The sequence below is a fragment of the Rana temporaria genome, chromosome 5 (assembly GCF_905171775.1).
Source record: "Rana temporaria chromosome 5, aRanTem1.1, whole genome shotgun sequence".
Lineage (NCBI taxonomy): Eukaryota > Metazoa > Chordata > Amphibia > Anura > Ranidae > Rana > Rana temporaria.
This window is the reverse complement of record NC_053493.1, coordinates 315,461,036-315,480,583: the sequence shown is the minus strand read 5'-3', so window position 1 is coordinate 315,480,583 and position 19,548 is coordinate 315,461,036. Positions and strand designations below refer to the sequence as shown.

Below are 19,548 nucleotides of genomic sequence, written 5' to 3'. Positions count from 1 at the left end.
TGGAGGTTGGGTTTTAGAAAACGCTATGGTTGCTGGTTTGCTCACCTCGGACCCACTGCTGTAAGGTCCAGAGAACGTTGAGAGGGACAGCATGGCTGTGCGGGCGTCTCGGCCCCGCCTCGGCGCGGCCTTCGCGCTGGGGTATGTTGCTCGCTGGAGGAGGAGCGGGCGGAGGTTTGTTGGAGGCTTATCTGGCCCCCCTCTGCTTGCGCCGGTGCCGGCGGGTGACAGGGCGGGGGGAATGTCCAGTCATGGTCGCTGATGGTGGGCCCATGTGAGCACTATGTTGTACACCATACAATAATATCACGTTCTAAACTGTACATGTGGATTGCAGATTCATTATTTCTTTCTTTTTATTGATGTTCTGTGATTACTTTCACTGTCTTGATTAATAAAAATATATTTTGCAAAAAAAAAATAAAATAAACCAAAACTGCAATGTTTATCCTCATGACATGTCACAGAAAGCACCCTCATAACTAACAGAGGACAGTATTAGAAATAGACTTGAAAAACTTAACATTAATCACCGGGACCAGATGGCTTGCGCCCGAGGGTCCTTAAGGAACTCAGTCACGTAATTGCCAGACCATTGTTTCTTATTTTTATGAACAGTCTACTAACTGGAATGGTACCAGCTGATTGGAGAAAAGTCAACATAGCACAAATATTTAAAAAAAGGGCCAAGATACATCCCTGGGAATTTCAGACCAGTTAGCCTAACATCAATTGTATGCAAGCTCTTGGAGGGAATGAATGATAGGGGACTATATACAAGATTTTAGTAATGAGAACGGTATCATTATCAGTAATCAGCATGAATTCATGAAGAATCGTTCTTGCCAGATCAATCTATTAACCTTCTATGAGGAGGTGAGCTGTCATCTAGATAAAGGAAGGGCTGTAGACGTGGTGTGGAGTTTGCAAAAGCATTTGATACAGTTCCCCATAAATGTTAACTGTACAAAGTAAGGTCTGTCGGCATGGACCATAAGGAGAGTACATAGATTGAAAACTGGCTGCAGGGGTAAGTTCAGAGGGTAGTGATAAATGGGGAGTGCTCGGAATGGTTCAGGGTGGAAAGTGGGGTCCCCCAGGGTTCTGTCCTGGGACTAATCCTATTTAATTTATTTATAAACGAACTGGAGGATGGGATAAACTCAATTTCTGTATTTGCGAACGATACTAAGCTAAGCAGGGCAAAAACTTCACCTCAGGATGTGGAAACCTTGCAAGAAGATCTGAACAAATTAATAAAATAATACATACAGTTGCAAGAACAAGTATGTGAACCCTTTTGGAATGTTTACATGGTGTGTTCAATAAAAACATGGTAACATTTAATTATTTGTGTGTTATTAGTTTAAGTAGACTGTGATTGTCTATTGTTGTGACTTAGATGAAGATCAGATCACATTTTATGACCAATTTGTGCAGAAATCCATATCATTCCAAAATGGTTCACATACTTTTTCTTGCAACTGTATGGGTGGCAAAAATATGAATGCAATCTACTCACTAGGGGGAGAACCACTGGGGGAACCTAGGATAGAAAAAGGACCTGGGGGTCCTAGGAGATGACAGGCTCAGAAATGGAATGCAATGCCAAGCTGCTGAAAGCAAAGCAAACAGAATATTGGCATGCATTAAAAAGGGGATTAACTCCAGAGATAAAACAACAATTCACCCACTCTACAAGACTCTGGTCCAGCCGCACCTGGAGTATGCTGTCCAGTTCTGGGCACCAGTCCTTAGGAAGGATGTGCTAGAACTAGAGAGATTCCAGAGAAGGGCAACAAAACTAATTGAGAGACTGGAGGACCTTAGTTATGAGGAAAGGTTACGAGCACTGAACGTATTCTCTCTGGAGAAGAGACGCTTGAGAGGGGATATGATTTCAATGTACAAATACCGTACTGGTGACCCCACAATAGGGATAAAGCTTTTCCCCGAAAAGGAAATTTAATAAGACACGCGGCCATTCATTAAAATTAGAAGACATGTGGTTTAACCTTAAACTGCGTAGAGGGTTCTTTTCTGTAAGAGCGGTTAGGATGTGGAATTATTTTCCACAGGCAGTGGTTTTAGCGGGGAGCTTCAATACTTTCAAAAAACTATTAGTCACCTGAACAATCACAACATACAGGGATATACAATGTAATACTGATATAAAATCACACACATAGGTTGGACTCGCCTACTATGTAACTATGTAACTATGAAAGGGGCTAGCTATGTATAGTGTAATCAGATGCCCTTAAAGTGAACAGGCTGCACACTGAAGCCATCACCAATGTAAAACCAGGTTTAATATAATAAATAGAGGATTCACAACATATAGTCTCGGCTGTCTACCTCCCGCTCCAAAGCATTTATCCCATTAAGATCTTAATCATGAAGACCAGAGAGCCTTTAAACTTTAACATAGGGATATTATTGTAAGCCTGTACTTTTCTGTTCATAAACACATTTCACTGATCATGTCTACAATACTGTATCAGCTACAATATTCAGTACTTCTATATTACCTTGTAATGGTCCCTAGGAAAACCTCAATCTGGCCAGGTGTTGGGCTGTGGACCACAGGGAAGGCATTGTGGCTTGTGTTAATCAGAAGATCAACCAATGAAGAAACACTTTCCCGTAGTTGGACAACTGTGCAAGGCTTCATAACATCTCGAGCAGTGAAGAGCTCCAGGTTTACCCTGTCAAACACAAGGCAGGAAGACACATCAGTAAAAATTGAATAATTATTTGCTACTTATCAGACTTTTTAATATACAGTGTTATTTAGTTATGTAGCCAGGTGCTGGGCAGCTGATCACAGATTGGGTAAAGAGCCAAACAGGATTTGCCAGTTATCTGCAATCCTATCATCACGCTGACAGCTCGTGAGAAGTGAAGAGGCGATAACCAGCAAATTCACACAGGGGACATCTACACTGATAATCAGGGCACTGATCATCAGTATTCCGATTATCAGTGCTGCCAATCAGTATCCACCAGTGCTGTCAATGAGTGCCCTCAGTGCCCACCAGTGCCCACAGTAGGCAAGTGCTTAAAGCAATGTTCCTACTAAAAAAAAAAATATTAAATGTCAGCAGCTACAAATACTGGAGCAGGTGACTTTTAATAATCAGACACTCACCTGTCCCAGGGTCCAGCGATGCGGGGGAATGAAGCCCCGCTTGTCTCCCCCTCCTCTCCGTGGCGCCGGCATTGACACTGTGGGAGCCTGGCTGTGGCTTCAATGCCGGGTATGCACTGCACATGCGTGAGCCGAGCAATCACCTGTGACGTGGGAGGGGAGAGGTGAACTGCGGTGCCCCGGGAGGAAGCGGCTGCTGGAACCCTCTAAAAAAAGGGGTTCCGCTCCCCCTCCCCCAAAAAAATGACATCTCAAATTTGGCATGTCAGGGGGTCTCCTTTCCTTAAAGCGAAAGTTAAATTTTTGGATGGAACTCCGCTTTAAGTGCAAAGATGCTCATAAAGAGCCTAAATGAGAGACAGCAGATTAACATCTCAAAGGACTACCCCTCCCGTAATATTTATTCTGGAAACCCCATTTTTTCTCTTGCCCCATCCGCTACCATCCTTTTTTTCATTTGGATAGTGCATAACCAGTCGGTGTAGGACTAGCATTGGCAACATAAATGCGCTCCGGCAGTATAGTTCCAGCACTCAGCAGATTAAACGTTACTACTGTTTACTGATGCACTTGAGGTGCCTTGCCACCGTTTTTACTGATCTGGATGCCAAATATTATTTTGGTTAGTCCCTACTATTACTCACTTTGTATGCTAAATTGTGTTTTACCATTGTTAATCCATTTTATGCTTGCCTAGTTATCAACCATATTGGGTGAAAATATATTAAGTTTGCCTTACTACCTAGTTTGGTGCCTGTGATATTTGATATAGCGCTACTACTGGGTACTAAGTATTACTTTCAGTGATTTCCTAAGATATTGTATGTTTGCACACTCAACTTGGAGTATTAGAGGGGCTGAGGTTTTTTGGTAAATGTTGAGGAAAGAACAGAGGACTCATCCAAATCAGCGGCTCATACTGTGCTAGCGCTACATGTTAATTTATTTCATGAGGCATTTCTAGCTTAAAGCTGAACTCAGAGTACACAAAGAATCAGCTGCGATGGGATAAAGCACTATAGCTGCTGAGGTCATCTGCGGTGACAAGAGATACTGCTGTCCATGTGAAGATCTCAGAAGGACAGCGCTTTGATTAGTTCAGCATTATGGAATGGAGTTTGTGGACTGCATAGGTTGTTTTTTAAAAGGTTAACTAATCCTTTAATAGTTAAAATGGATCTAAACTCACCTTGGGTGCACCAAATGCCTTTACAAACCCAGATATTATTGCATAAAAGTAGCAGTGATCTCATCATTGTGCTGTACACAGAGCTGTGGGAGGAGCCCAGCAGGCCCACCCACTACAGGCTGCATGCAGAAAACTGCATAAGGCAGTGGTTCTCAACCTGGGGGTCGAATAAAGATTTGCCAGGGGTCACCGAATCCTGGGCTGTTCTTGAAGCCCGCACTGCTCTCCCAGCCTTTTTGCAGCCGCCCAGCAGGGCTATCCCTGAAGCCTGTGGCCGCCCAGCTGGGCTGTTCCTGGAGCCCGTGGCCGCCCACTCAGCCTCTTCGCAGGTGCCCATTCAGTTGATGGCATGGGCATAGGTGTCACTGCTATGAGACACCACAAAGTCGGAGACACAGTGAAGCCGGAGAAGCAGTGAGTAACACTACCTGTGATTATAGATGCCATTAAAAGGAGTCAGGAAGCGCTAAATGTTAGGGGCGCAGCTTACTTGTCTTGCCTTGGGTGCTGACAATACACGCTACGGAAATTTTACTGTTTGGGGTCCCCACAACTTGGGAAATGTTATCAAGGGGTCACGGCACTATAAGGTTAAGAACCACTGGCATAAGGGATACAAGACCAGTCACCCTGCACAAGGAGAGAGAGCAGCACTGACTGATCCTAATTACAGGTAACTCTTGCACAGAATTAAAGTTTCATTCTGGGTTACTGCAGACATCTGGAAAAAATACACAAAGCTCCCAGATTCAAATAAGAATATGCAGCCTCTTGTATTTATTTGCTTATCATGAAGTTCAGCTTTAAAGGATAACTTTACCTTTAGTACTCTGAGGCACAAGCGTATCCATAGTAAATAATGGGGCCACGGCACTCATGTGCAGTATGTATCGATGGTCGTTGAGATTTTGTCAGGGAAAAGTCGATGGTTCGGAAAGGATGGTAAGTATCCTTATAGGTGGACTGCACTCAGGTGGGTCGAGATTTATTAAAGGACAACTTAACTAAGGGTGAAGTTGTCGTTTAAAGCAGAGCTCCCCAACCCCTGTGCTCTAGGAACCAGGCCATACAACAGGAGGTGAGCTGCAGGCAATCGAACAAAGCTTCATCTGTATTTACAGCAGATCCCAATCGATTGCATTACCGCCTCCTGTCAGATCAGTAACAGCATTAGATTTCTCATAGGTGTGCGAACCCTACTGTAATTGCTCATGCAAGGGATCCAGGTTGCGTGCTCCTTATGTGAATCTAATGCCTGATGATCTGAGGTGGAGCAGAGGCGGTGATGCTAGCGCTGGGGAGCCACTGAAAATACAGATTATTATTAGCAGAGAGAGTTTTGACTGCACAGGGACCATAATAAATCAACTGCTTGCATCATCATATCAAAACCCTATCAGTGAGTGGCAAGTGACAATCAACCCACATCTGGTAACAGGCTTAATAGTGGCAAATGAGCATCTTAGTTCAATTGTAAAGCTGCATCTGATGCCTCCCATCACCCCCAGATGAGCCCTTCTATTTGCAAGAGAACAAGCTCAGGGTTCCTGCTGATTCTTCATTATGATTTCCTTAGATATCACAATGCAATAATAATAGAAATATTGGGCCAGATTCTCGTAGATCGCCGCATCTCTGCGGCGGCGTAACGTATGTCATTTACGTTACGCCGCCGCAAGTTTTACAGGCAAGTGCTCGATTCACAAAGCACTTGCCTGTAAAGTTGCGGCGGCGTAGCGTAAATCATCCGGTGCAAGCCCGCCTAATTCAAATTAGGCGGGTAGGGGGCATATCGCATTTAAATTAAGCGCATTCCCACGCCGAACGTAATGCGCATGCGCCGTCCCTAAAATTTCCCGAAGTGCATTGCACTAAATGACGTCGCAAGGACGTCATTGGTTTCGACGTGAACGTAAATGGCGTCCAGCCCCATTCACGGATGACTTACGCAAACAACGTAAATTTTTAAATTTCGACGCGGGAACGACGGCCATACTTAACATTGGTTGCCCCTCATATAGCAGGGGCAACTTTACGCCACGCAAACCTAACATAAACATCGTAACTTCACTGCGTCGGCCGCGCGTACGTTCAGGAATTCGGTGTCTAGCTAATTTACATACTCGACAGGGAAAACTACGTCGGCGACACCTAGCGCCCAAAAAAAAAATGCATTTAAGATCCGACAGCGTAAGAGCCTTACACCTGTCGGATCTAATGCTTATCTATGTGTAACTGATTCTAAGAATCAGTCGCATAGATACGACGACCCAGATTAGGACTTACGACGGCGTACATGGCGATGCGCCGTCGTAAGTCCTTTCAGAATCTGGGCCATAGTGCACAATAAATGTAACGCACTTGAATTATCCTTAAACCATTCTCCTCTGTCCGTGGAAAAATTGTCTTCCATTCAAAACCAGTCCCTGGTGCCAAAAAGGTTTTGGGGTGCTGATTTAAAGGTATCCTCATACACAGTGCAGAGGCATACGTGCAAGTGCAAATTTTAAATAATGAGACAAAATTCTTATAGTGAGTTCCAGGCAAACAGCTATAAACACATTTGAAGTACCGTTTATACTCGAGTATAAGCTGATACTCGAGTCTGTGTACCTAAATCTGTCATATGCATATTCAGACGGCGGCGTCCAGTGTTAAAAAGTCACGCCTCCTCCTCGTCCTGTTCCGTGATAGGCAGAACACTCAGTTTCCCAGCAAACACTGTGTTCAGTGTTCTGCCTATCACGGACATCCTCTCGTTCGTGATAGACGAGAGGACGTCCGTGATAAACTGAACACCATGTTGGCTGGGAAACTGAGTGTTCCGCCTATCACAGAACAGGACGAGGAGGAGGCGCGACTTTTTAACACTGCACGCCTGCCGTTTGAATATGCAAGTCATGAAAAATCAGGTACACAGATCGGCACAGTGAGGTCAGGCTGCAATGGGCACAGTGAGGTCAGGCTGCAATGGGCACAGTGAGGTCAGGCATGCAATAGGCACAGTGAGGTGAGCAAATGGGCACAGTGAGGCTGCAAATAGCACAGTGAAGCTGCAAATGGGCACTGTTGACCCTCTTTTCCACTTAAAGTAGCTGCTGCATTCTCACCTTAGGGTTATACTCGAGTCAATAAGTCTTCCCATTTTTTTGTGGTAAAATTTGGTGCCTCGGCTAATATTCGGGTCAGCTTATACTCGAGTATATACGGTACATATGTTTGCTGCCAAAGGTTTTGTAATTTGTAATTGTCATTACTGTTATATACACACACCTCTTCTAGTTAGGATGACCACTCTGTTGATATATCTGTCAATAGGTTATTGGCTGATACGGAGGAAATTCACATAAATGTGAGAAAGAGAGAATATCTGTAATTTTAATGACAAGCATAGCTAAATAGTAGTTTTTCTTTATTTATTTTTTTGCTATCATTGTTTATACACAAAGAATGCTTACCTCTTTTTGCCATTGACTACATAGGGGTCTGCCTCCAAATGGGGAATACACTTAAGATGCAACAAGGAACTGAAGAGAGAATGGTTAAAGTAATCGCCAACCGTTTTTGCAATCATTACTGCCACCATGATCAGCAGGATGGACTGCACATCATTTGTTATTTCCACCTAGGACAGCAAAATAAGTCAAAATCAGTGCATAATATTATAACACTTCAAGATTGTTACATAATTGATATGTAGAAGACTATGCTAATTCAAACACCAGCTATGCTTTTATATCATCTATTTCAATAGCATCATTTAAAGTGTATTAAACATACATGTAAACATGACAATCTATTTTGAAGGTATTAGGCAGAACCCTAGTCAGAGATTTCATTGTAGGACACCATAACTAAAGTGACACCAAGCTCTAGTTTAAAAAAAAAAAAAAAATACTATCAATCTATGAATTCCTTTTTTTATTATTATTATTATTATTGCTGTGGTGCCATGGTCCCTATGTTTGTAGAAATGTAGCCACTCTCTCTTGCTTGTTCCCAAGATGGACTATGGGATTTATAGTGTGTATAGAGCAGGGGTAGGCAACCTGGGGCCCTCCAGCTGTTGCAGAACTACAAGTCCCATAATGCCTCTTGGAGTAATTGTAACTGCCAACCATGCAATGCCTCATGGGAAATGTAGTTCCACAACAACTGGAAGGCACTAGGTTGCCTGCCCCTGGCACAGAGCATTGCACATGACTGCAACTTATGTGCACTGCTTGTTCCAACCTAAAGAAAGCGAGGGGAAAAGGACAGGTTTGGGAGCTCACAGAGGATGTTACAAGGAGGCAGCAAAAACAAATGAATGAAAAACAGCTAAGGCCCCTTTCACGCAGGCGCCTCCATGAAGCGGAATCCACTTGCTCAGAGTGAGATCTGTCCGCTGATATCTGCTGAGCAGGCAGATGACAGGTCCATGTGTGCACCACTATGCAGAGCAGACACAAACACAGCCTGCTCTCGTCTATGGGACATTCGGATGGATCAGATCCATCTGATCTGACTCGCCAGACAGATGGGAAATAGTGACCACCATCCTTCTATTTTTGGCAAACAGGATCAGATCAGATGGCGGCGGGTGTCTGCTGACATCTGCCACTCCATAGAAGTGACTGGAGGGTCCAAACAGATCCGCCTGAAAAACTGCTTGAAAAAAAGTTTTTCAGACGGACCCGATTAGATCGTCCATGTGAAAGGGGCCTAACAGGGTCATTAAAGGGACACTAAAGGTTTGTTTTTTATTGCCTAAATTCATTGGTGTAAGCTCGTTCATTACAATCACTTACCTTGTCCTTCCATTTGCGCTCCAAATGTGAGTAATCGAGCTTTCAAAAAGGCATTTCCTGTCTCTCCTCATATTGCTTTCCACCAGCATCTGAGCGGTTTTGTATGGTGGAAAGCTGAACGCGCTCGCCCCCTCCCTATGACTACAGCTCTGCGTGAGCTGCGTGAAGACGCTGTCTACAATTCACAGGCAGGGAGGCAGGGCATAAGTGGGCGTCTCCATAATGTGGCTTCGTCGGCTGGGGAGGCGGGAATGTGTGTAAACTGGGCAGACATGAAAGTGTGTAGATTGGGAAGGCGGGAATGGGTGTATACTAGGGGCGGAGTGTGGTGTCGTGTGTCCACAAGAACTTTACTCGTTCTCGTTCGGCGATTTAAAAAAAGGCGCTGCACGTGCGCGATGCCGCTAAGCCTAATGGGAAGTGTAGTTCCCATTAGGCTGTAACGTAGCTATTATGCACGCGCACCGCAAATCAGGAAATGAGTGGCAATAAAGGTTCAGGAATGACGGAGGATGAGAAACGAGCTCTATTTTAACAGGTATATAAGGATTTATAATGGCAATCATTCATTTTTTGTTTATCAGCACCTGTCAGACGTTAGTTTAAGTGAAAAATATTTGTAACTTTACAACCCCTTTAAGTAGTGAATGTGTATAGATTCTTTTTGGAGAATAAGGATATAGTTCAGTGTCTCTTTAATAAACATATACAATACTGTACGTATTGAATTTAAGACTATGTTTAGCTGCGTTTAAAATATTTGATGTAGTATTGAATTCTGGACAGAGCTTTAGTTCCCTTTTATTTACAGTGTTTTATCCACATGCACAAATGTAGCCTCAATTCAAATGCCTTTATATTATTACATAAGGTTTTTCATCTGAAAGAAAAATGAATATGCCAGGCTTCTGCTGCTCTCATATATTGCAAACGTCTGCATCTTTTTACAGAATTGTTGGCTGTATAAAAACTGATTCAATAATGCTGTGAAAAAATGCAGTGAATCAAATGAACAATAAATAGGATTTCATTCCACTGTAGGCCGATCAGTAAAATTGGACCTATTATTAAAAACATTGAACTAGACATAAATCAACATTACCAAATCCCATTTCAAGTAAAAGGAAACAAAAAAGTAATTTTTTCCATGAATAACAAAACTGCTGTTCTCAAGCCTAGGCAGCCTTGGTCACATGGTCTCTGGCTACCAATCATTATTGCTTGTTTTCAATAAACAGTAGGGGCTCATTGACAAGTAAGGTGGCGGGAAGGTAAAACCTTGCCACGGGGCCACGCTTTCACCACCCCCAACCGCTACCTCCTTTAGCTGCATAGGCAAAATTCCATGTTTCACTACCATGGCAGAAATGTTACCCCCTGTTGCTTTAAAGCACTTTGTGCTGCTCTGATTTACACAGATAGGGCTCATTCACACTAGCAGGGCTACTTTGAAGAGCAATCTGTGTACTTTTTTTTTGCATGTTAGTGGAGCTGCAGCCAGGGCTGGACTGGGACAGAAATTTGGCCCTGGACTTCATCCAGACTGGCCCACTTTGACAGGTCTCTCCCATGGCAGCTGGGCAATTCCTGCACCCCCCCCCCCCCCCAGCCACCCAAGCCCCCTCTCCCCCTTCACTAGCTACTAGCCGTTCTACTTTTATTAAAGTAGAACGGCTGGTACTGGTCCTCTTATAGGCAGTACCAGTGGGGAAGCTAGACATTATTTAACCCGGAGCAAAGAATCAGTTCCGTGCCCCCCTTATGGGACAAGATTAGGCAGAAGTGAGAAACTCTCAGGCCATAGCTGTTGAGTCAGCTGTCTGTCCCCTCCCCCATGCTCCTCTGTAGTCCCCTCTGGTCCTCCCCCTGCTTCTCTGTTCCCCCCAGGTGAACGCTGTGGGGAGGGAGAGGAGGTGAGCGATGTGGGAAGGGAGAGACAGAGGAGCAGAGGGGGGCGGCAGTCCGCTGTCACTGAAGCTGGCCCACTGAGCCATCGGCCCACCGGGAAACTCCCTGTAGTCCCAATGGCCAGTCCATCCCTGGCTGCAGCTCTATACGTCTCACACTGAAAACTACCAGCACCGTCAATAGTATTGCTGAAAGACGAATGCTTACTGACTGACTCTAAGATCTCACACAGAGTACAGAAAGTGTGGGGAAGTGCTAAGTTCATGTTTCAATAAGCACTTCATCAGGTTACTTAATACTGTATAGTAAATGAATGCTTACAGCCCATGTTCATTCTACATTAATGGCCATCACAGCTGTACAGCAGGGATTGTTCGCTTTGTTTTATGTGATAATTATCTTGTACTATATTTTATTTGATACTGTCTTATGCAAAATTGCTTATTAGGCGATCCTTAAGAAAAGTGGCAGAGATCCCAAGCTGGGGTCGTTTATCAAGGCAGACGAAGCACACATAACATCTGGAGTTCAAATAATGCTGTAACTTATCTTCAGATTTTCCATGATCTTTCTGATTTTTTTCTCTCCAAACAGGTCTACTTGGTAAAAGACATATTTTAAAGACAATTGTTTTCTCTAAACATAAGCTACCTACAAAAATGTAACCTACTTTTATGCAGGCGTTGTCACTTAAGTGGGCAAACACGTGCAAATTCAGGGAGAAAATGTAATGTGCATTCAATTTAAAAATATATTTTTTTACTATTCTCCTTAGAATTCTTTTTTTTTCTTATTTTGTAAAGAAATAAATGTCTTTCTAAATTTCTCCTTTGGTGCAAATAATTCTGTATTGTTTGAGATAGAAGTAAATGCTTTGTGTATTGTTGATTGTCATTGTATGTGACATTTCCACAAATTTTAGGTCAAAATAACGGCTCTGTTGATGCCACTGCATTATTTTGACCTACATGCTTTTATATGTCTTCTCAAATGTGAGTGACCATTTTATCATTTATAAATAAATGTTCCCATTTTAAACGAAATCACACTATGTGGCCCAATTTTTTCTCCTTTTAACATATGGTATATTGGGAGGATCTGTATATGAAGTACCATCACCTAACTCATGGTGAACATTCATTGATGTCAATGTTGTGAAATACCTCTGCCTGGTTTATATTGGATGCCGTACTTGCTGTACCTCTCTCTGTGCTACACCAATAAGCTCATTTGACTCACTAGGCCTAAGTCTTGTTGGGTCCAACCCGTCTGGTAAGCCTTTGATCTTCATGGTGGTGGATTACCTGCAGACAACTAACTATACAGTCACCTTTATCACTTTGGAATTATTTGGACTTTACATTCACTTGTTCAATAGCACAGTTGGTTTATTGCCATTGATGGAGTTTAATTTCACATATTAAGGTCATATTATTGGTTAATATAATTTTAACCTTTTTCCACCATTTGCTGTGCTCTTTATACCAACACATACTGGTTTTATTTATTCCTTGGTTGAACATCAAGGTCATACATTATTTCCTTATTTCAATTTATATTTATTTTGATTATACAAAATATCACTTTGAGCGCCGCACTGTTTCACCTCCAGGGTTATAACCCCTGTCAGATTACTTTTTCTTGAGCCATCTGGGTCCCATTGGGGAGAATTCCTTTGCCTTTCTGTCCCATAGCCAAACAGGGAGTGAGAGATAATTCCTGCAAATTAAGGGAATTCCTTGGGGATACCCCAGATCAGCAGAACGAGTGTCCTCATTGGAAAATTTCCCCTCTATTACTTTTCTGGGGACAACTCAATTTGGGATTTTCTTTTACATTCACTTTCAACGATAATTGTAAACAGGACAAATACAGAGGGTGAATCTCCTTAACCCCCCTGACGGTAAACCCGAGCGTGACTCGGGGCTGGTTTTCAATGCTAAAATCGGTATCCCCGAGTCACGCTCGGGGTGGACGTGCAACGGCGCGGCTTACCTTTTGCTGGATCCACGGGCAAATTACTCACCTTGTCCCTGGATCCAGCGATGCCACCCCGCTGTGTGAGCGAGCGGGACCTCCTCGCTCGATTCACAGTCCCCGTGTGCCGCCGATCTCCGTTCCCTGCGACGTTACGACGCACGGGGACGGAGAACGGCAGCAAATTCAAAAAAGTAAACAAACACTTTACATACAGTATACTGTAATCTTATAGATTACAGTACTGTATGTAAAAAATACACACACCCCTTGTCCCTAGTGGTCTGCCCAGTGTCCTGCATGTACTTTTATATAATAAAAAATGTCATTTCTGCCTAAAAACTGTAGATTGTCCAAAAGTGTCCCTTTATGTCAAAAATGGTTTTAGATCAGCTAGAAAACAGCGATAATAAATTATAATCACTTGCAGAAATGTGCGATAGCGATTTGTGGGGAAATTCGTCATAAAAAAAAAAAAAAAATAATGACAGCGACAATTCTGCAACTGAGCAAATTTCAGTGATTTTGAGTTGATTACATTATTGAATAATTTTTATTATAATTATATTATTATTTGTTATAATTATTTATAATTATTTATTATATTATAATTTATAATTTTGTTTTAAAAAAAAAATCATACCCGGGATGCCTACAAGACTCTTGCTTGGTCAGATTTAAGTGAGTTATTTCTAAAAATTACAGGCCTACAGTATAAAACGCCAAATTTCCTTGCAAAATAAATGTACCGCTTTTGGTACGTAATTCCAGACAGAATCATACCGCCAGGGAGGTTAAAGGGGGCACATACAGCAAGAAAAACTGACAGGGATTCTAATCCCTCTGCACTCTATTCAAAACTTAAACAAAAAGGTTTAGTTATACTTTAAAGCCCCAGGATCAGCATGACAGGCAGGCAACAAGCGTTCTGCAAAGGGGAAGTTCAGCAGTGGCAACTTCCATTTTCCTTTAATTCGTCAAATAAGGCCAAACCTCTCAGACAAAACTGAGTTGTCCACATGCAGCAAAAAAAACGGAAGGTGGGTGTGAAATTATGTGCACTTGCGATTATGCATTTTAGTTACATTGGACTATTTTTCCTGTTTTAGTTCAAAAAATTTGCCTCAATTTGTTTCCAAGTTTCATTTGTAATTTAACCGATCTGACAGTGTAAAAACACAGCTAAGTTCCCCAGAATTTATAATTGTGTTCCTAAAGGTTCGGATCATTTACTCCAATGGTACATTTGTTAACGGCATTCTTGAAGAATGTACTTTTTTTAATTTTCTCTTGGGAAAGTTAAACAGGAGTGGATCCAGACATTTACCACTGATTTTATAAAACAGAAACATCTACCCCGTTTCACACAGTAAGTGCTTTTTTGGCTTTGCTTTACTATTGAAAAAAAAATGATATGAATCAGCTTTGCACTGGCTAGACTCACACGTGAAGAGATGCAGTTAACATTTAACCTAAATATGACTCTGGCTGAAGTGTGAATGCATTCATCTTGTAGTGCTAAATGGTATTAGCTACTGCCACACACAGAGCACAGCTTGCCTGCTCTATTGATCTATACACAAATGAGGCTACTGTACATTTCTGTACCATGCCTCCATGATATATTGTGCCATTTCTGCGTATAACATATACTTTAAAACATCCACAATTACAGAAAATACAAGCCATGTAAAATATATATATATGTATAAGTATGCATATTATAGATATATACATAGCATGTTGTCAAATATAAATAAAACAAATAGTACACAATAGCATATTTTTGCAAATGCTTGCTATGGTATATGACTTAGGTTTACATATAAATGATAAATGTCTTTGATAAAAGCATACCTTTGCAAATGCTTGTTATGGTATAATGGTATATGAAAAAATATTTACTTAAGTTTATAAATCAATTATACATGTCAGGTATTAAAGAGAAACTATAATTCCTTTATCTTTTTTACATATATATAGATAGATAGATAGATAGATAGATAGATAGATAGATAGATAGATAGATAGATAGATATACCGGTATATATCTATATATATACCGGTATATATCTATATATATAGATATATTATGCATTGCGTAAAGATGATGATAGTATCTGGTTAAACAGTGAAAGGGTCCCTGATCAGGTGATTCATTGGTAACAGTTGTGACTTAAAGCGGAACTAAAGTCACCAAATACTCACCTTGACTCCAGTGATCCATCATTCACCAGCTCCAGCATCTTCTTCTGTGTGCTAGTTTTTGACCATCTTCTTCTGCCAGGAGGGGATGACATCACTCCTGCGCAGGAGGCCATCCTTCTTGCACACAGGGATCCAGCTGGTCAGTTTAAGCTGAGCTGCGCATGTGCAGTATATATACTATACGGACTGCACTATATACTGTACTGAAAAATTGCGCCTTAGGTGTTGGTGGTGCCAGAACAATGTAACTCCTCACAGTTACGCTTGTTGGGCCCAGAAATGGTCCCTGCTGTTAAATATTATTTTAGAGGCTGCTTGCCCTCTTTTAGTGGCCTGTGAGCATCTGCCTCTCCTTGGAGGCCTTCCGGACATGATGTTTTTTTTGTTTTGTTTTTAACACTGCACTATACTGTATTATATAATGTGTACACCACCTGAAGTGCATTTGAAACTGTACATACTGTATTAAATACTGCGTAAACCACCTGCACTGTATTAGAAACTGTACACCGCCGAATGCACTGTATATATATATATATATATATATATATATATATATATATATATATATATATATATAAAAGGCAATGGGACACGTTCTCCAATGAATGCAAATGATTTACTGATAATGTCTTCAAGGTTAATGCAGTACACTACTGTACAGTTACGAGCATCCCTGCTCTTCGTCAGGCTAATTATATGATTATAGATTGGCACCTGCCTCTGTTATAGATTATTTACTGATGAGATTTTCTAAAAGATTTTACCACAATACCATGACGTTTAAAGGGAAAATTTTCTTCCTTATGTTTTGTATTGTCATCTGTTTGTATACATTTGTTTGTATATATTTTGTTTCAATTTCACAATTTGATGGTGAAGGTTTAGACTGTGTCAAATATGATTAGGTATGGGGGGAAGGGGGGGTATGGGTGAACCGCTTTCCTGCAGTTACCCGCTAAGTCTACTTGGAGATCCACGCGACTGTGTCCCATATACGGATGGACCACCTCTGGCTGGAGATTCACGACAACTGTGTACATATCTAGGCAAGGTTTTGGGGAGGGTGTATCACCAGTTTAGTGTGATACCTTATGTGTAGTTCAATCCTTTTTTTTTTCTCTTTTATGTACTGTGTACCGGTGATCTGTGGCCGGTTGTTTTCCACGTTGTGTGGACTGTTACTCTATGTTGTATAAAAAATTAAATAAGAAAATAATTTACAAAAATAAAATATATATATGATTAGGTATGAGTTTAGGTTGGAATTCTCTTGAGCCTGTACAGGGTTCATTGTAAGTAGTAACACCTTGGGGATTATGGGTCACACCTGTGGGGCTACACCCTTTGGTGTTGGGATATAGGCATGTAGCTTAACGGCAGAATATTGCACACAGCCTGGACGCATGATGAAGAGCAGGGATGCTCGTAACTGTACAGTAGCGTACTGCATTCATCTTAAAGACATTATCAGTAAATCATTTGCATGCATTGGAGAACGTGTCCTGTTGTCTTATATATATTCTAGTCTGACTGTGTATATATATATATATATATATATATATATATATATATATATGTATATCAAATACACTGCCACTAACTAACTAACATGCCTGCCTGCCTAATATAGCTCAATCTCTCTATCTCCGTCCACTATAACACACTATACGAGCGCTGTATAAGCAGCCTAAGGCCCCATACACACAATAGAATTTATCCGCGAATACGGTCCAGCGGACCGTTTCCGCGGATAAATCCTCTCGTGGATTTCGGCGGATTTTCATGCGATGGTGTGTACACACCATCGCATTGAAATCCGCGCCAAAATCCTCTGGCGGTGACGTGTCGCGCCGTCGCCGCGATTATGACGCGGCGACGTGCGCGACGCTGTCATATAAGGAATTCCACGCATGCGTCAAATCATTACGACGCATGCGGGGGATCCCTTCGGACGGATGGATTCGGTGAGTCTGTACAGACCAGCGGATCCATCCGTTGGGATGGACTCCAGCAGATGGATATGTTGTGCATGTCAGCAAATATCCGATCTGCTGGAATCCATCCCAGGGGAGATTTATCCGCGGAAAAAGATCCGCTGGCGTGTACACACCATAGGATCTATCCGCTGAAACCCATTTGCTGGGATTTATCTGCGGATGGATTCTATGGTGTGTACGGGGCCTTATATAGTGTGGGGCGTGGACTTAGTCCCCATGAGCCATGATGGCCAATTATGGCTCTCGCTGAGGAGCGTGCTGTGATTGGACAAAGCATGCGGGTCAGGTGTATGCTTTGGCCAATCATCATACAGCAATGCACTGCGGTCTTGCAGTGCATTATGGGGTGTTCGAATTTGCAGCGAAAGCCCAATAAAATTTGCTGTTCAAGTTCAATTTACGTTTGCCTAGAACTCAAAGCTCATCCCTAGTTAAAAGGATACTCCACTAGTTTTTGGTTGATATTATTGGTTTTGGTTTATATGCTTTTAAACTATAATTGATATGCTATACATATACAATGTTTGTTGTATATATACACAATAAGAATTAATCATATGACAAAGGAATCCCAAAGTACTAGAGGGTTTTCTAAAAGAAAAAAAAGAAAAGTACACTGGCACTGTCTTGAAATAAGCAATAATAATCTTAGTTTTGGTATATGTAATAGAATGAGACATGTTATTGCCTTATGTTTTAAAGGATTTGACTGTATTATGCACTGATAAGAGTGAGGGCTTTAGGATTGCTTTAATCCCTTCTCATCATAGCCTGTATACAGTAGTAGTTGTACTGTCTTCTTGGGTTTTCCCAGCCTTACTCCATAAAAGCTATGGTTTTCCTATCAATACACTGCATTGATAAGGGCCAAAGTTGTATGCAGTTTGGAATAAATGGCTCCATAATTTTAGTCTATATTTGCACTATACGTCAGCAGTTCTGAATGTGCGTGTGGCCAGAGGGGTCAAAAGCAATGATTTTCATGGCTCTACTTACTGTCCTGAAATGAGAAATAATCCTCTTATTTTTTGGGAAATGTAATGGAATCAGACATCTGAATAGCATCTGTTTTAAGAAGGTCTTACTGTGCCATGATGATATGTCTGCAGTCTCTGACAGCTTTATTTACCATTACAATCAGGGCCGGATTTCTGACAAGGCCACCGAGGCCAGGCCTCAGGGCGGCAGTGGGTGCAGGGGCGGCGCCGCGGTAATGGGGGGGATGAAAAAATCCTGTCGTCCCGGGCGGTGTCCTGCCGAAAAAGATCACCCGGCGGATAATGACCCCCCTGTTCTGCGCAGGCGCAGTGCTTGCGCAGTAGGAACCACAACGGAGCCTCCAAAGTTAGCCGAAGATTACTGTTATCTCGTGCAAGGGGTGGATCTGCAAGGGGCGGGTTTATTACTGTTATATGGTGTACGGGGCGGATGGCTCTGCAAGGGGCGGGTGTATTACTGTTATATCGTGCAAGGGGTGGATGGCTACAGAAGAGGGTACATTTTAAAATGATGGACAGAGATGATAAAAATGTTGATGGGCGTTTTCAATACTTGTCAGAGTAAATTGTTATTATGCTTATGTCTTAACCCTGATATATACAATGAGGAAAAGATCAGCTGCAAGGGACCCACAGACAACACTGATGATTAGTATTTTCCTCTCTGTCCTCCTTTTTGGGCTCAGCGTCCTCTTTAAGCGAGTGACAGGGTTTCCCAGTATTTGTATCTAGTAACACTAGTGAATTTTGTTACAGACTAACAAAATGTTTTCTTCCCTTTTGTCACATATTTTACACTTTTGTTCCAAAGCAAGCATAATTTATACCAAAAATCTGAATTTAAATGTTTCAAAAGACAGATTTCTAGTTAAGTGTGTGCCTTACTAACAACAATTAAAAATGTTGCCCTAGCAATCAATTTTTTCCATTATTTAGAGGTAGGATTATGTCAGGAAAATATGTAGACACGCCATGTTCATCACGTCTCAAAAGTTTGGCTACAATACGAGAGGTTAGTCAGTGCAAGGAAATAGCATAAGGCTTCTAGCATGTGTATATCCAGTGGTGGTTTATTGCATCTGGAATAATATAAGCAGAACATCAGCAAGCCCTGACCCATTTCTGCACCTGCAATTTATTCAGCCAACAGTCTTCATATGCAGCCTGAAGAAAAAGTAAGCAGAATACAAGATGTCATGGGTAGTAAAGACAGTCATATATTCGGAAAGTATTCACAGTGCTTCTCTTTTTCCAATTTTTTTTATGTTACAGCCTTATTCCAAAATGGATTACATTGATTATTTTACTCAAAACTCTACAAACAATG

General features: G+C 41.8%; 1 protein-coding gene across 2 annotated transcripts in view; it reads right to left on the bottom strand.

The window, feature by feature from the left end:
• The window catches only part of LOC120940974 (chloride channel protein C-like), a 226,564-nt gene that overhangs the window by 104,013 nt on the left and 103,003 nt on the right, over positions 1–19,548 (bottom strand). For both annotated transcript variants that reach the window (XM_040354173.1, XM_040354174.1), the window contains exons 14-15: positions 7,799–7,965; positions 2,532–2,708 (exon numbers count right to left, since the gene is read on the bottom strand). In XM_040354173.1, coding sequence (XP_040210107.1) covers positions 2,532–2,708; positions 7,799–7,965 — 344 coding nt within the window. The remainder of the gene's footprint in view (positions 1–2,531; positions 2,709–7,798; positions 7,966–19,548) is intronic.